The sequence below is a fragment of the Alligator mississippiensis genome, chromosome 10 (assembly GCF_030867095.1).
Source record: "Alligator mississippiensis isolate rAllMis1 chromosome 10, rAllMis1, whole genome shotgun sequence".
NCBI lineage: Eukaryota > Metazoa > Chordata > Crocodylia > Alligatoridae > Alligator > Alligator mississippiensis.
Window position 1 is genome coordinate 35,752,535 of NC_081833.1, and position 18,472 is coordinate 35,771,006.

Below are 18,472 nucleotides of genomic sequence, written 5' to 3' on the forward strand. Positions count from 1 at the left end.
ATGACATGAATGGTGTCGTACTTTGGATTTCCTCTGTCAAGGAATCACCTGAGGAACAAGAGGAGATGGTCCTGTATGCTGACTGGGAAGGAGGGGCAGGGGTAGAGGAGTTTTGCCTGCCTGATTGTCTTCCCTCTCAGGACAAAGAGAAGCTGTGCACAGCTCTCCAAGACTTTGAATCGGTGCTCTCAAAAAAACACAGGTAGGGCGGACCTGGCACTATACACTTTAGACTTGGGCAGCCATTGCCTATCCATTCAATGTCCTACCCAGCAATGTCTCCTCTAAGGTTTAGCAATCCTTGAGCAATCCTAGCTGGCAGTGCGCAGGTATCTCAGTGTGCTCACCCCTCCCCACTCCTGCAGCAGCCTGTGGCTGGGTTGGGGTGGTTGGTGAGCAGCCTGGCTGTGAATTCCTGAGGAGGGGAAGGGACTGAGATGCTTTTTGCTACCAGCCGAGCTGGGCTGTTTATTAACTAACTCAGTTTTACCTGAGATTACCCTGGGAAGCTTCGGGCTATAAGAAGCATCCAGATCAATCCAAAGAGTTCTGGCAGATGGCACTGGATCTGGATGTCACAGCCAAGTCTGGCTTTACCACGCCTTTGGGACTGTAGGAGTTCACAGTCCTCCCTTTTTGTATGTGCAATTCTCCTGCCTCTTTTCAAAGACTGATTAATAACTTGCTACGAGATTTTGAGCAGTTTGTAGTAGCTTATATTGATGATATCGCCATCTTCAGCCAGATGTTTGACTCACACCTGATTCATCTACACACTGTGTTAGATAGGATCAAACAGGCTGGACTTACAGTGAAAGCAAAGAAATGACAGTTGGCGTTGCCCAAAGTGGTGTATTTGGGACACCATGTGGGTGGAGACATGATCGCTCCAATGTGAGATAAAATACAGGCCATTAGAGACTGGCCACCCCCACAAACTAAGAAGCAGGTCAGAGCTTTCCTTGGCCTGGCTGGCTACTACAGAAGGTTTGTCCCTGACTTTGGGGCAATAGCTACTCCCCTGCATGAGCTAATGAGAAAGAACAACCCTGATTGGGTAGTCTGGAAGCAGGAATGACAACAAGCATTTGACACTTTGAAGGCTACCCTGATCTGACAGACAGTCGTAAGGGCACCAGAGTATGATAAGCCCTTCTGTGTGGCCACTAATGCCTCAGACACTTGACTTGAAGCTGTGCTTCTGCAGGAGCACGAAGGGACACAACAACTGGTGGCTTACTTAAGCTGGAAGTTGATTCCCCGCGAATGAAACCTATTGTCTGTGCAGAAGGAGTGTTTGGCAATTGTCTGGGCACTGAACAAGCTGAGGCCCTATTTGTGGGGAAAGCAGTTCACTTTCTTATCAGACCATGCCCCACTTAAATAGCTGCAGACAATGCAGAACACCAATGCCAAGCTTCAAAGATGGGCATGGCAGCTTCAGGAGTTCAACATGACAGTGGAACACATAAAAGGAAGCCAGAATGTGGTGGTGGACTTGCTGTCCAGTAAAGACTCTGGGTAACAGACCGGAAAACACAGAACCACCCCAAAGCTCTCTGGCGCTTGAAAACCCCAGCCTCTCCTGATGTTTTATGGGTATTGTCGTTATAGTTAGTCTTATGTGTTACGTGGATTTCTCTTTTTTTGTTTTAAAATGACCTTTCTAGATGAGCAACACCAGTGCCCACAGCCCTGTTAGGCCATGGGCACAGGCTTTTGAAATAAGGAGGGAGAGGTGTGAAGAAATCCCCCTCTGTCTGTCTTTGGATTGGGACATTCCATCTACCCCTCTGGTTTCATTCTGGCTGCCTGGTTCAACCTGGTCACCTAGGCATCCGGGCTATAAAAATTCCTGAATGGAGGGGAGCTTCCTCTCACTCGCTTCCTGGCAGAGACATTTTGGGACACAGAAGCATGAACCTCTAGAGTGAGTCTGTCTCTGTGGATGAAACAGTGAGTATACCTGAAAATTAGCTAGTAGATTAGAAGTAAGTAATTTAGACACATATTAAAAGGGCCATTGAGCCCATATTTGAAAGACTCAATTTATTAGAACTTGCTCAAGGTGATTTTTCTTAAAATGCCATTGTCTATCCCCCCACCCCACTCAACTCTTCCCCCTGAATAATAAAGGGTTTCAGATTACAGCATTCCTGGCTGTGAATTCCTCAGGGGGGAAAGGGACTGAGATGCTTTTCGCTCCCAGCCAAGCTCAGCTGTTTATTAACTAAGTCAGTTTTACTTGAGATTACCCTGGGAAGCTTCAGGCTATAAGAAGCATTCAGAAATATTAACAGGGGCCAAAGCACTCCCAAGGCTTGCAGGGTCTGTGTACGCCAGGCTGCACAGAGCCCTAACAGAGATCAGTGCCCGGGTGGTGGCAGAGTTACCCCAGGCTTGCGGGTGTTCTCCAGGAAATGGGATGGACGAATGTAGGCTCCCCAAAGGAGACTCCCAAAGTGTGGTTTTGGGCCTGGCACAGTGAGGTGGGTGACTCAGTGTGGTAGCACCCCATACTGTGCACGCCTCACCTTCAGGGTCACCACCAGTCTCAGCTGGGGCCCTCTGTATGTGCCGTCTCCAGCAGCAGCAGACCCAGGACTGGACCCAGCTGCTGGACTGGCTGGCCAACAAGGTGGAGGAGTGGCTGGTGGACCTGGGAGTCTGGCATGTGGAGGAAACCACACGTGAGTGGGAGAGGGTCGTGCATGAGCGAGACAAGAACCAGGTGGACTAGGCATTCTGGGACAAGCTTCTGGCCTTTGAAGAGAGGCCTCCATCATCCTCCTTGAGAGGACGGTGAAGGTACAGGAGCAGCAGGCCACCATGGTAGGCAGTGCAGTGGAGGCCATGGAGGAAGGCCACTGGGTGTTGGACACCATCCTGGCCCTGACAATCACCTTCATCCCACCTGTTGCCTTGCCACTGGCCCTAACCCTGCGTGCCACCTCTCAGCCACCCACCACCACCCAGCCACAAGCTCCCAGTGGGCTTTGGCTGAGGTGCAGCAATGCCTCCTGTGGCCAGGTCCCCTTGCCCCAGCACCCACCCAGATTCTGCAGCAGTTGGCCCCCTGCCTGGGCCTACCCCTGCTTCTCTCCCTGGCTCCAAGCAGCCCTGGAATAGAAGCTACTCATAGTGGGACCAGCACTGTGTGCAGGCTTGGCTGGCTCTGGCTCCAGGCTGCACAGAGCAGCAGCTGCCCTCACCCCAGGGTGAGCCCCTCACCCACCAGCCTCACCACAGCATCCTCATCCATGGTGGTGCAGTCAGAGGCCAGGTTTCTGGGAACCTGTCCCCAGGCTTCTCCATGTAGCTACCCCCACCCCACTGCCCCCCACCCCAGAAGGGCACACAGAGCACTGTACATAGTTTGCACAGGGATGTTTCATAGTAGCTAGGGTCAGGAGGGACCTGAACAGATCATCTAGCCTGACGCCCTGCCACAGGCAGGAACGAATGCTGGGTTCACAAGACCCCAGACAGGTGATCATCCAACCTCCTCTTGAATTTGCCCAAGATAGGGGCGAGGACCACCTCCCTGGGAAGCTGGTTCCAGATTTTGGCCACCCTAACTGTAAAATATTGCCTCCTGATCTCTAACCTAAACCTATTCTCCATCAGCTTATTACCATTGTTCCTTGTCACCCCAGGTGGTGATGGGGAGAAAAGGGCTCTACCTATTTGCTGTTGATCTCCCCTTATGAGTTTGTAGGTAGCCACCAGGTCCCCCCTCAGCCTCCTCTCTGGATTGGCTTGAGATGTACCTTTGGATGTATGACAAGGTATGGCTAGTCTTGCTGGCTGTGGTCTGGCATTGGCGGCTCATGTTCATCGTGGAGTCAGTAATGACTCCAAGATCCCTTTCCGCCTCTGTGCTTTCAAGAGGGGAACTCCCCAGCCTGTATGTATGCTGTGGATTCCTTCTCCCAAGATGCAGCACCCTGCATTTGTCTACGTTGAACCCCATCCTGTTCTCATCTGCCCACTTTTGTAGTCTGTCTAAATCTGGTTGCAGCCTCTCTCTCCCTTCAAGTGTGTCCACCTTGCCCCACATCTTAGTGTCATCAGCAAACTCGGACAGCATGCTTTCCATCCCCTCGTCCAAGTCGCTGATGAAGATGTTAAACAGTGCGGGCCTGAGGACCGAGCCCTTTAGATATTTGTAGACTACTTTCATATCCCTTTTAATCATCTTTTCTACAAGCTGGACATGCCTACTTTCAACCTCTCCATATATGTTTTTCCTTCCAAGCACTTTATCATTTTTGTTACCTGCTTCTGGACCCTCTAACTCAGGGATGTCCAACCTTTTTGAATGTGGGGCCGGATCACAAACTTTTTATCACCCAGTGGGCCGGCAAGCCATATTCAAAGACCTCACAGCAAGTGGTATCACATCAGGAAGTGATGTCATGTGACCTATGACACCAATGAAGTTGCAGGAAGTGACAATGAAATGGGTCTGGAAATGTGGTTTAAAATCCAAAATAAAAACAATATAAAAGCAAGAATGAAATAATACCAAACATTTGACTAAAATAAACACTTTCGCTTCTACTCACTTCTCAATGAATGAAAGAAGCATAATGCAAGTCGACAGATCAAATGTGGAAAAGATATTAGCCACAGTGGAAACTAATCAAAGCAACAAAATATGGGCATTGTTGAGAATAATCTTCAAAAAGATTTACTTTTATTGAATTAATGACTAGGTATGACTAAAGGTTACATAATAAAACCCTGGTTTTAAATGTTGACCATAATTTAAATAGCAACATCAGAAGGGCTTGTCAGCATCATCCAGTCTTCAAATAAATTGCCCTTTTCTACACAGAGATTGATGGCAACATGAAACTTGGCCGCTAGGGAAGCCCATCCAAAGATAAAAAATATTTATTCCATCAAAACTGAAGTAAAGTAGACAAGCTGTTTCCAAACTGAGACTTTTTAGAAAATATCAATCACAGCAGTTACATTTCTATTACTTCCAGGAAGGTCTTTCTTTACTAATGAAGAAGAAACAATTAAAACTGTTTGAGCCATTTACCCAGCAGGGGAAGGGGAATGCATCCCTGTTCTGCCATTTTGACAAATCCCTTGTTGGATCACTAAAACCCCCTTCCTGAAACTACAAGTTGCTCATTTATTGAAAGAATCCAGTTCCTGACAGGACCAGCCCTGATAACTGCTAACAAATTAACCAAATCTTATTAGATACGGTGGGAGACTAATCTATTTACAAACAACCGCAGCCTACCTATAAAAAGCACGAAGTTAACACATGAACAAAGTACCACATTTACTGTCAGATACACAGAGTAGAAAAATTATAAAATGAGTGTTCTGTGCTAGGCATTTTGAATACCTTCTTCCCCCAAAAAAGAAAAGAGAAGTCTCTAGGTAGGAACATAAGGTAGTTTAGAAATGTAATTCTAAATATCTGTACTTCTATATGGTTGGATTTCTTCAACCTTAATTCTAACCCACTCCTTAACCTACATCCTGAATTTTGATTTCAACCAAAGGTATCAAAATTATCAAAATACTAAATCTAGTCAGGATTTTAGTTTCTGCTTTCTGTTGTACACAGACTCTGGGAGTTAACGACGAACTATGTTCAGCTTGTATGGGAAAAGGATAAAGTTAAATAGCTCAGCCCTTTATAATCAGCTCTTTTATTTGTCTAAAATCTCCTGGATTTATTCCCCAAAATTAGGCTGTACATTTAGCCTCCACAAGTTTTAATTCAAGATGTTCTTCTATTTCTTGCCTGACTAAAAATGTCCTCATCTTTGATTATAAATCCCTTTGCTGCAGTCTTTATCAGAAAATAGACTGCTACTTCAGCAAGCATTGGGAAATTTGGGACCTTGCTCTGCTTATTTGAACGAAGATAAGATAAAGGTAAGGAGAAAACAAGCTCTGTTTTCCCTTAATGTCATCTATTTAAAAACTTGCAGAAGAACCCTCAACAGCTTAACTCCTGCACAGAAAAAAAAGACATTAGCAATTCCTCTTAAAGTCTATATTTGCTCACTTTGCTAGGAATGACCAAGCCTTTGCCTCGTATTTCATTTGTTGTTTTGTTTTTTGGGGGTTTTTTTACAATAGCAAATTCACAGCAAAGTCCAAAATGGTGAGATACTGCCTCAAACTGAAAGCAAACTTTGTGTCCTGTCATATATCATCATTTTATATTTTTCTACACTGAATGGTGCTACGGCTGCTTTTCTGATGGATCCACTCCTACAATACCTCCATGCAAGGGAGAGCACTCTCTAGGTAGCCAGACAGGAAACATCCTAACACTAACTCCTCTCTAGTACACAGGCATATACAAACTGTCTACCAGCACCTACAGCAGAGTCAGATTTAAAAGGAAAAAAAGGAGGAGGCCAAGTCATTCCTACTTCACTGAAAGCTTGGGATAAGACCAGAACTGCCCAGATGGGCACAACCTCTTGTTGACACTGGCGGACATTTGGGGAGGGGGTGTGGGGGGCATTTATGTTCAGTTTTTCTGGAGAATCCACCCGAGAGGTCTGGGCTCATTTAATACACACAGACCTGCAGCACGTCCTCCTGGAGGAGAGAGCAGGGCAATGAAGGGTAAAAAAAAAAAAATGGATCTCAGGGGAGCGCCCCCCCACCAGCACCTTGAACACTTCTTCGCTTTTCTGCTTGTGGTGGAAACTTTGCAAATATTGAGCCAAAAACACCTGCGGTCTTGAGCCCATTGCTCTGCCTGAACTGCCAAGGAGGTGGCTGGACGTAGAGCGCCTCTGGGCCGGGCTCCTCCTGCCTCCCACCCAGCCTGGCTCTGGCAACTGCACGCCCCGCAGCCCCGGCCCGGCCCCAAGGCACCCCCAGCTCCGTGAGGGGCCTTAACCGGTGCCTCCGTCCACTGTGCACGCAGGCAGGGTGCGGGCCATGCTGCAGCACTCCCGGCCGCGTGCCGGGGGCAAGGGGTGGAGCCAGAGGAGAAGTCGCAGGCGCTGGCCCCAGCTCATCCTGTCAGGCGCGGCTGGGGCAGCCCCGCGCCGTGCAGCCCTCGGGGCAGCGGCAGTGGGACCCGGCTCACGTGATGAGCCCGACCCCAGGGGTGTAAGCAGCTCCCCTCCCTGGCCTCGCCTCGCCGCTGCCCTGCCGCTGCCGTGGAGCGCGGAGCAGGCGCCAGGACTCCTTGCCTGTCCTGAGCGAGGGACCTCAGGCCAGAGAAAATGGCTTGGCAGGCTGCATGGTGGCCCGTGGGCCGTATGTTGGGCAAGCCTGCTCTAACTTCTCCACATGCTTTTTTTAAGATGTGGAGCTGAAAACTGTACAGGGGACTCTAGATGAGGCCTAATCAGTGCTGAGTAAAGAGGCACATCAACTCTCATGTGTTGCATCTAATATTTCTGTTGATGCAGCCCAAAACCATGTTCACTTTTTATGCGGGTTGCATCACACTGCAAATTTATACTGAATCTCTGCAAACAAATTTACCTTAAATCTGTAATCCACCAAGACTCCTAGATCCTTCTCCATTGTGCTGCCATCTAGCCAGTTTTTGCCCATTGTGTGTGTGTGTTTTTGTTGTCCTGTGGCCTCCCCTTAGCCCTTCTCTGGAGTTAAGCTTCTTTTTTTGGTCCTCTCCCCTCTCAGTTGCTTGCTCTGTTGCTGGAGGGTTTTGTTCCTTGTCTCCCGTGGAACCTAGTTTAAAACCCACCATATAAGGTTGGCCAGACAATATCTAAAAATGGTCTTTCCAGTTTTAGTCAGATGGATCCCATCTCTTGATAACAATCCTTCTCCCCAGAAAATCTGCCCGTTTGCAACGAATCCAAAGCCTTCATGTTAACAGTTCTCAGCCATGCATTAACCTCTATGGGCACCTATACACGTGCCAGACACCTACTCCAATGTGTGCTAATTAGCACATGTCAGAACAGACTTGGTTAATTGTGTGCTAATTAACATGTTCCACCAGCCTCTGTGTCACATATATTCAGCATCCCCATGCTTCAAAATGGTGGCAGGGGTGCTTTAACTGTCAGAGTTTTAGTTAAAGTGCCAAGCTGCCATTTTCAAGTGTGGGACACTGAATATACATGATGCTGAAAGGCCTTTGATTATAGCAGCTCCCAGAGCCGCTCTAATTAAAATACCCCCTCACCCCCACCTCTATCCCAGAGCATGTGTAACAATGCCCTATGATGCAGTGGGGCAGCACTTCTTTATAGAAAAAGGGATCACCTGTGACACATAGCTTATGTTTCTAGAGCATTTTCAAGAGAAGACAATCATTGTGCCCTGACTGAGAAAAAGGCACCTGTGTAGGCATGTAAGAAATGTCATGTATTCATACAGGGGATGCCAGTATTAGCAGAAACTGATCACAAGTCTCTAATGACCACTAATTAAACAACTATATGATTTGCATCTAGACAGTCAACCTGGAAAATCCTTGGTGGAAGCTGACAGGCTTTTTAATAGCATATGACAGAACTGATATTAACAGTTGAGGCCACAGCACAGCCTACTAAACACATGCCTAGGCTTGACAGCAATGGTCATGGTAAACTGTTAGTTTTTAAAAGGATTTAGTTTCAAGGCACTTGATTGATCATTCTAGAAACCTTGAAATAGGAAAAGTTGAGCCAAATACACAAAAAAAACCCATCTAGTCTTAGGGCATGTGTTAATGTAAAGCTCCTGAAAACTTTAACATGGGGTTTTTTTGGTGCGGTGCATTTTTGTTTGCATGACATGGTGTTTGTGTTTGCACAAACAGCACTTTCAAGTGAGTTAAGCCTCATGTGTCATTCCCCACAGATTTCAGTAGGGGGAGTCAAATACCAATTTACCCCCTGTAATGTCTTTCCTAATGTATTACAGCAGGAAGTGCATGTAAACCACCCGACCTCCCCAATCCCCACGCCTTGACTTTCACTGGGCAGTCCTGACACTCACTGGGAGTCTCCCCTGGGCACGGTCATGGTCACCCCAAAATCCTTGTCACTTGCACCCACCTATGTTCGGTCGGCCTGGTCTCTCTCCGTCAGTACACGATCCCAAAGACCCCATCCCAATCCCAAAGACAAGCCATGTGAATCCTCCCCTCTTGTTCCTTTCCCTTCCCATCCCACCATGTTACAAGTATATGTTTTTTTCTTTTATTTACTATATCTGCTATGATAACTGCTATGATATCATAAAAAGTTTAGGGTTTAGAGTAGTGGGTGGGTGCGTATTTGTTGCTGCCTGGTTGATTGGCGATTGCTGTCAATGGTGGTGGTGAGCCATCCTGGCTTTTTTTTTCCTGCTTTTTTTTGGACTACATTTCCCAGCATTCCTGAGCTCATTGATCTTTGTACAGTTTCCAGTGGAGGCTCCCGTTGGAACCCTCCCATTCCCTGCCCAGGTACACCATCAATTTGTTTGTGTAGTGCCACATACGGCTTTGGAGGTGTGTAGTGAATTGTTTTATAAATGTTTTTAGAAAGTTTTTGAAAATGCAGGTTGCTGTTCGGCTTGGTCTCCCACCTACCTAGCCTGCCAAGAGCTATAATAGTTAACTTTCTCACCCATGTGGGGGGCGGAGGGGGTGCTCATTCAGCTGTAAGTGGTGGTGCATAATTTTCCCCTCCCCCAAACCACTCATAGTTTGGAAGCAGCAAAACCTCTATCCCAGTCCAGATTTCCTCCCCCTTCCTCTGACTGTCCCCCCTCCGCTCCGCGTCTGCAACACCGCACACCCCTGTAGACAGACACAGATTTAAAGTGTAAATTAATTTATTTTAACATAACCGAGAGAAAGAACAAAGCACTCCTAGGTGGTGTTGTCAGCAGTATATCCTGCCAGACAATCACACACAAGGACCACCTGACCAGGCTGTCCTTGAGGATATCGCCTTGGTCCCTGTGCTGCTGCTGCTGCAGCTGCTGCTGCCTGGACATGTCTCTGTTGTCTGGCTGCTGTCTGTCATGCTTCTTCTTCCCACAACTTCTTGAAGACATCTCTGCAGCTCTCACAGATATTGTGCAGCATGCAGGCTACCACTACAAAGGCCATGATATTTTCTTGCTCCATCTAGATAAGCATAAGCACATAAGCATCCTTCAACATCCTTTCAGTTGGTCAAAAGCACTGTCATGGCCGTCCTGCAACTGCTCAGACGGTAGTTAAAAAACAGCTTCTGCAGGTCAGTCATGTTCCCTCCATAAGGCTTCATGAGCCAGGGCTTTAGGGGGTAGGCAGCATCTGCTAATATAACTGGGGGAACAGCGACACTGCGGATCACTGTCATCTCCATACCGGGTGCATAGTGTCCTTTCTCCATGAGGCCAGGCAGAGGGGAGTTTCTGAACACGTGCGCATCATGTGCACTGCTGGCCCACCCAGTATAAATGTTTATGAACCAACCTCAGTGGTCTGCCACGGCTTGCAGGATCACAGAGGCATATCCTTTTCTGTTTGTGAAAGTCCTCCCCCTCCCCACAGGGCATAGCATTGGGATGTGAGTGCTGTCTAAAGCCCCCACACACAAACTCCTCCTCATTAAAGCCATTTATGGCAGATTCACCAGGCGGATAATTTTGTTTGCAGTGATCTCCTTAAGCATCTGGCATACATCATGAGTCGCCAGCTCGACCATTCAGGCAGCCACACCAAACTGGTTCACAATGTAGTGGAGGCTGGATGTGCTGGACAGTTTTATGATGGCCTTTGCAACCATCTTGTCTGCTGGGATAGCCCGATGCATGTTAGTGTCCTGCCTCACAAAGTAGGGCCCCAGCATCAGGATGATATGATAGAGCATCTCCCTTTTCATTCATAACATCTCCAGCCACTGCTGGTCATTCCAAGTCATCTGCACCATGGGCGACTGGTGCCACCTTAGTCAGGGGGGGCACATGCCCCCCCAGTGACCAGTCAGCGACTGTGGGGGGTGGTCAACTGCAGCTGATCTTGCTGACCAGGGGGAAGGTTCCCCCATAGCCAGTCTCACCAACAGGGCAGGGCATCCCCATCCCCAGCCAATTGTGAGGTGGTTGATCACTGTGGCTGCTTCCAGAAGTGGCTGTGGCTACTTCTGGGAGCACCGCTCCCCAGCTGGCGCTCGCAGTGGGGGCACTGGCACTCCCACCTGCCCCCTCTGCCCATCACCTAAGCGGTGATTGCGAACTGTGAAGAAGTTCTTCCTAATGTCTAGTCTAAATCTGCTCTCTGCTAGCTTGTGGCCATTATTTCTTGTAACCCCCCGGGGGCGCCTTGGTGAATAAAACCTCACCAATTCCCTTCTGTGCCCCCATGATGAACTTATAGGCAGCCACAAGGTCGCCTCTCAACCTTCTCTTGCGGAGACTAAAAAGGTCCAGGTTCTCTAGTTTCTCCTCATAGGGCTTGGCCTGCAAGCCCTTAACCATACGAGTGGCCCTTCTCTGGACCCTCTCCAGGTTATCCGCATCCCTCTTGAAGTGCGGCACCCAGAATTACATGTAGTACTCCAACTGCGGTCTGACCAGTGCCCGATAGAGGGGAAGTATCACCTCCTTGGGTCTATTTGTCATGCATCTGCTGATGCACAATAAAGTGCCGTTAGCTTTTCTGATGGCTTCGTCACACTGCCAACTCATGTTCATCTTGGAGTCCACTAGGACTCCAAGATCCCTTTCCGCTTCCGTGCCACCAAGCAGGTCATTTCCTAGACAGTAGGTATGCTGGACATTTTTCCTCCCTAGGTGCAGCACTTTGCATTTCTCTTTGTTGAATTGCATTCTGTTGTTTTCTGCCCATTTGTCCAACCTGTCCCGGTCTGCTTGTAGTTGTTCCCTGCCCTCCGGTGTGTCCATCTCTCCCCACACTTTTGTGTCATCTGCAAACTTGGACATAGTACACTTCACTCCCTCGTCCAAGTCGCTGATGAAGACATTGAAGAGTATCGGTCCAAGGACCGAGCCCTGCGGGACCCCACTGCCCACACCCTTCCAGGTCGATACCGACCCATCCACTACGACTCTCTGGGTACGACCCTCTAGCTAATTTGCCACCCACCGGACTGTGTAGTCGTCCAAGTCACAGCCTCTTAACTTGTTCACCAGTATGGGGTGGGATACCGTATCGAAGGCCTTCCTGAAGTCTAAGTATACAACATCCACTCCTACTCCTGCATCCAGGCGTTTTGTAACCTGGTCATAAAAACAGACTAGATTAGTCAGGTATGATCTACCTGCTATGAACCCGTGCTGGTTTCCCCTCAGCATAATTTGTCCTGCTGGGCTCTCGCAAATGTGAGCCTTGATAATTTTTTCAAAGACTTTGCCAAGGATGGAGGTGAGACTGACTGGCCCGGGTCCTCCTTACTCCCCTTCTTGAAAATGGGGACCACATTGGCCCTTTTCCAGTCCTCTGGGACCTGGCCTGTGCGCCATGAGCATTCAAATATTCCTGCCAGTGGCTGTGCAATGATGTCAGCCAGTGCGTTCAGTACCCTCGGATGGAGCTCATCCGGGCCTGCTGACTTAAAGGCATCCAGTTCCTCCAAGTGACTCTGCACCATCTCAGGGTCTACGCTTGGTAGTCTGGCGCCCTGCTGCTGCCTCTCTACAACCCCAGTGAGAGACTTGTCGTGCCCCTCACTTAGGAACACTGAGGCAAAGAACTCGTTGAGGAGTTCAGCCTTGTCCCCTGTCCGTCACCAATTGCTTCTGCCCATTAGTAGCGGTCCTATTCCACCCTGGGCCTTCCTTTTACTCCCTATATATCTAAAAAACAATTTTTTGTTATCCTTAACTTGGGATGCCATCCTCAGCTCCATGGTAGCTTTGGCCCGTCTAACTGCCTCCCTACAAGCGCGAGCAGAGGAGGTATACTCCTCTTTGGTAATCTCTCCCTGTTTCCACTTTTTATATGCTCCCCTTTTAGCCCGTAGGCTGCTCTGGATTTCTCTGGTCAGCCAGGGAAGCTTTCTGGCCCCTTTCCCTCCTTTTCCTCGCATCGGGATCGTCTCCCTCTGTGCCCGAAGGATCATTTCCTTAAGGCACAGCCACCCTTCCTGGGCTCCCATCTCTTCAAAACTCCTACTCTGCAGTGCATCCTTGACTAATCGCCTGAGTTCATTGAAATCAGCTTTCCTAAAGTCTAGCACTTTCACCCTACTAGTTACCCTAGGGCAATTCGGGCCCGTTGCAGGTTGGGGAAGTGAAGCACAGTTTGTGCTTTGGAATGACGGAAAGAACACTGCCAAAAATACTGCCAACTGGATTGCCCTAAAAGGCACCTATTGGGTATGTGGCACAACAGCATATCATTGGCTACCAAAAAAATTGGTTTGGATCCTGTTATCTGGCCTGGCTAACTCCTACCATCAGGATGACAAAGGTCTTGCCTCAAGGGCGATACCAAAATAAAAGAGAAAGCCCCAATCTAGCAGACCGAGAACAAAATGCGGTAGCTACCCTTAAAACTTATAAAAATCCTTTAACCGTGGGAAAATTAATAGGATGTTCTGTAGCAAGAATAATTCCACTAGTTACCTGCCCAGCTATCTCCTGTTTAGGAAGATATACCCTGTGACTACAAGCGGTAGTTGAAATATTGGCCCTAGAAACTGAAACTGCCATAACCAGTGTGGGAAATGCTATAAAAACCATAGCCCAAACCCAGGATAATTTACGACAAATGGTTATGCAAAACCCATTAGGTCTTGACTATGTTTTAGCATCTGAAGGGGGTGCCTGCGCAGTAATAGGGCAAGAATGTTGTACCTATGTAAATCGTACTTTCAAGTTAGTAGAAGTGCAAGTTAATGATGCTTTAGTTCATGCTGCCAGGGCAGCTGAAGCTGCTTTTGTTCCCAAAGACTCTTCAGGAGATTGGTTTGCCTGGTTAGACCCTAATGGATTATTCAAAGGTCTGCTCAGGAAAATAATGTCTGCATTATGTATGATTCTAATTTTAGGCTTAAGTTTATATGTAATAGCACAACTAATTTTATGTTGTGTAAAATTGTGTGTAAAGAAGACTGAACAAACTATCTCAACAATATCAAAGGAAACAGTAAAACAAATGATGGTAGAATTTAAGAAAAATGAGATAGAACAGAAGAAACTATGGACAGACCTGTGCCAGCTAGAAATAGAGTGATCCTTCTTTTGAAGGATCAAAGCGGGGAATGAAGGGGAACAAATTGGAGTCGAATTGCCATTATGTGTAAGCGAGCAGATCACGTACACAGCTTAAGCTATGAGGAAGTTAAGGGACATGACCCAAAACCACTAGGCTAGCGCAAACTGGAACAATCCTGTCCTAGTCCAGTAAAAGCAGAAACTTAGTGTAGAAATAATTCTGGCTATGATGTCATGCTTCCTATGTGAGCAAAGCAGAACAACAGACAGTTTCCTCTTGGGGCAGTTGTCTGTTCAGAATGCATTCTTTAAGAAATCAAGTCTTTGAACTTATGTTGTCGTTCGTCTGAGCCTCTGCCCAACGAACCTGGGGACTAAGTTTTCCCCAACACAGGCAGCATCCTGCCCCTGGACTTTTTTTGTTGTGGCTCTGAAATGGAATGTGATGAAGTTCAGGAGGTTTGCAGTATGGAAGGAAGTCATGTAAACACAATATGGAAGGAAGTCGTGTAAACACTCACTCCAGAGTTTCAAACTACTTGCAAAAAACTTACCATTACAGTGATGCTGCAGCTGTTATTGGGAGCGACGTCCGCTGCAGTGGCTGCACACGACAGGGGGTGTGGGGCGTAGGTGGAGGGTACATGGAGGTGGGCAGGAGGACAGGAGGATACATGGGTTGGGGGGAAGACATACACTATAAGTGGAGGGGCAAAAGAATTAAGAGGGGGTAGAAAATTAAGGGATTATTGGCCTCTCCCAATTTACAATAATAATTGGTCTGAGTGGACCTGTCCCGACCTGAACTGTGTGCTGCGTGGGAGGAGGGAGGGGGGAGGGGGGAAGGTAAAAAAGAGCACGTAGTGGCACCTACTGGCTAAAGGCCAGAACACAGCGCCCCCTCATGGCAAAGGTGATTAATTAGAAGTCTTTGGAGTCTCTGGCTGTTTGCGCAAACAAATCCTCAGTTGGAACGATGTAACTGGAGAGTGTCACAAATTAACACATCTCCAAGTACTGTTAGTCTAAGGTACTAAATGGACTGTAGAGTGGTGGGAAATCCCAGGTCATGCAAACACAAATGCAGTTGCACTGACGTAAATGGGAAATATCGTTTTGTCTACATACATCCATAGAAAACTGCAAAAAGCTAGTCATAACTGTTTTATACTGGCCCCAAATCAATGGTGAGACTTTTCTAGCCATAAAGTCTATACTATAGAAGGCCAAAAGAGAGGAGTACAGAAGTTTATCAAACAGTGCGACACCTATCAAAAATACAGAAATTGTCAAATAAAGCGACCTTTGTTTTAATACCTGAACCTCTAAAGCCATAGTCTCAAATTGGTATAGAAATTTTTGTGTATGCAGGTCATACCTATGCCTTCTTTGGCACTTTTGTTATCCGGTATAGCACTTTCTGAATAATAGGAAAAATAGTTCAAGACATGTCATCCCATATATCATATTTGCTAGACATGGCATACCTGAACTCATCATGACTGATAAATGCCATAGGCAAATGGAGTTATGCTAAGGCTTTTTAGCCATAGTCCAGGCCTTCCCAGAACTAAGCAACAAAATTGCAGAGTGCCTTCTGTGGCACTGGGAGATGTGAGTGCTGTGATTGGGCACTAGGCAAGAAAGGCACAACAGTTTCCCTATAAGGAATGTGGCTGGCACAATTCCAGGGTATTGGACAATTTGGGATGAGAAAAGTTACAAAAGTGATAGACAAACAAAGGACCACCTGTGTTTTGTGTTGCCACCCTGGGGAGACAGGAGCAACCTTGGAATTCTTACTTGAACAATGAGGAATTCAGAAACTAACATCCCGCACACCCAGCAGAGGATCTGAGGCCAGTACCACTGAAGGTCGTCACTATTGTAACGACTAAGGAACCGCTTGCCAGGTGATATTATGGGGAGGAAACCTGTCATAAAGCTTAGGGATCACTATTAAAGTTCACTTGATACCAAATCGGACGAGGGGCCATATCAGTCCTTGGGGAGGCTCTGGCAAAAAGAATCCTAGTAGCAACAATAAAGGACCAGAATTTGATGCTTACAAATGTAATGTTTTGCCAAAGACTAGAGTTGCAAGCCTATTACATCTACCCCAGGGTATCCCTAGTCAAACTGCTTGATGGAACACGGTATGAAAAATCATAACGAGGCTACTTTAAAAAAAGCTGAGGACTCAAACACTGATATTTGTCTGGCTCTGTTGAACTAATCCAATCTTCGGATTTGGATTCAGTTGAATTGAATCAGGGGCAGTGATCCAAATCAATGAATTGAATCTCTGTCACCGATTTGGGCCGACCCCAAATTGAATAGGGCCTGCTTTGTGCACCCCTACAATCTGCCCTGAAGGAAAATTTCTTCCTGACCTTAAACATGGCAAACAGCTGGCTCCCGGACATGTGAGTAAGGATCATTGTGGCAAAGCCTGGACCAATCACTATGCTGTACCCTGCCTTTGTGATACCTTGAAGTACTTTCCACGCCCAACTACCAGCAAATCTTCAATGATTCCCTCTGGAAGGCAACAACCTCATTTCATCTCTTCTGCTCTGGTAGACACAGCCAACTACTCTACTTACCACAGGCAAGTGCCCCAACATGTGACTCAGAGCTACAAACAGCTGTATTGTTTAAATCCTGAGGGGAAGAAGTGGCTGCTGTCCTGTACCAGGCTGACCAAAGGATTCCTCTTCTCTGTAGCTTTCCCTCCAAGCATGGCTTTGGGGTTAATTGGTCCCTTCTCTTGAGAGTGACCATTACTTACCTGCCTTTATTTCCATCTTGAGCCACACCTTATCATCTTCCTTGGGCAAAAAGCAAACACTTCCTCTTTCCCTCACTTAAAAGGAAAAGAAATGATCCATTTATTTCAATTCCTTTTCTGTAGGTGCATCTACACGAGATGTTTATTGCAGTTTCCTAATTAGCTCTGTAGTAAACATCTCAGCATCTACACTAGAGCTGTGCAAAATTTCGACAAGTGTTTCATAGCTGTTTTGACGTGTTTTGAGCTCGAAACAGTAAAATTGAAATGAAACAAAAGGCTTTGAAACAGCTTCAAAATGAAACGAGGGCACTCAAAACATTTTGAAAGTTTCTAAACATTTCGAGTTTCAAACCAGCCCAGTGGTGGGAGGTGGGGGAGAGCCAGGGCTGCACTCGGAGCTGCTCCGCTAACCCCACAGAGCTTAGCCTGGTGGCAGGAGGTAGATGGAGAGCCAGTGTTGGAGCCAGTCAGAGTGCAGCCCTGGTTAGGAGCGCAGCCTTGGCCAGTGGGTCTCCCCTGCCTCCTGCCACCAGGCTCAGCTCCGTGGGGCTGGTGGAGCCACTCAGAGTGCAGCCCAGTGGTGGGAGGTGGGGGAGAGCCAGGGCTGCACTATGACCAGCTCTGCCAGCCCCACGGAGCTCAGCCTGGCAGTGGGAGGCAGCGGGAGAGCCAGCGGTAGAGCTGATTGGAGTGCAGCCCTGACCAGGGGCTCTCCCCTGCCTCCCACCACCAGGCTTGGCTCTGTAGGGGCTGCAGAGACTCCTGCTGCTGGACTGTGCTCGCCAGGGCTGTGCTCCAAGCGGCTCTGCCCCTGGCTCTCCCACCGCCTCCCACCACTGGGCTGAGCTCCATGGGGTTGGTGGAGTGGCTTAGAGTGCAGTCCAGTTTCGGGAGGTGGGAAGAGCCAGGGCTGCGGTCCAAGTGGCTCTGCCAGCCCCACGGAGCTAAACCTGTCCTCCCAGTGCTGCCAGGCTCCTCCTGGGAATGTGGGCCTCTAGATCTGTGCGTGGGATGACAGGAGGCTGCCACTGCTGCCTGGGGCCAGTCCCAGGTGGCAGCAGTATCCTCCTGTCTTCCTGAGCGCAGATCCGAGGGCCCACACCCCAGCCCTGTTCACTGGCTTCCTGATCACGAGTACTATCCTGCAGTGAAGCTTTTTACTCTGCAGCAACACACATGTATACACTGGAGAGGCTGGCTGGGGCATGAGGGTGCTTCAGTGCAGGGGCTACCTGCCAGCTAGCCCTTCACTAAAGCACCTTTGTGCCCCATCCCCTCCCCCCTCCCCCCCCCCCCCCCACGGCACATTGAGCTGGGTTGGAGCAGTCCCAGGCTGCCAGGCTGACCCCTAGACCCTCTACTAGCCAGGGCTGCTCCAACCTGGCTCAACATACTATGGTCCCAGGCGCATGTTCAAATGTGGTGCCCAGAAGCAATATACTCTAGCACATATGTGCCAGAGTTAATTGCTGCACGTTAATTGCACATGTAGATGCACCCAGTGAGAGTTAGAGTATCCCTTACCTCCTGGCTGTATTGTTACCATCTTGTAGGCAGTACCTG

At 48.1% G+C, this 18,472-nt stretch overlaps 1 protein-coding gene across 1 annotated transcript in view; it reads left to right on the forward strand.

Moving 5' to 3' along the window:
* The first annotated feature begins 1,933 nt into the window (after nt 1-1,933).
* Nucleotides 1,934-18,472, forward strand: part of LOC102574376 (C-signal) — a 48,754-nt gene continuing 32,215 nt past the window's right edge. The window contains exons 1-2 of the mRNA XM_059713646.1: nt 1,934-1,956; nt 2,588-2,690. Of these exons, the coding sequence (XP_059569629.1) occupies nt 1,949-1,956; nt 2,588-2,690 (111 nt within the window). The 5' untranslated portion in view covers nt 1,934-1,948. The remainder of the gene's footprint in view (nt 1,957-2,587; nt 2,691-18,472) is intronic.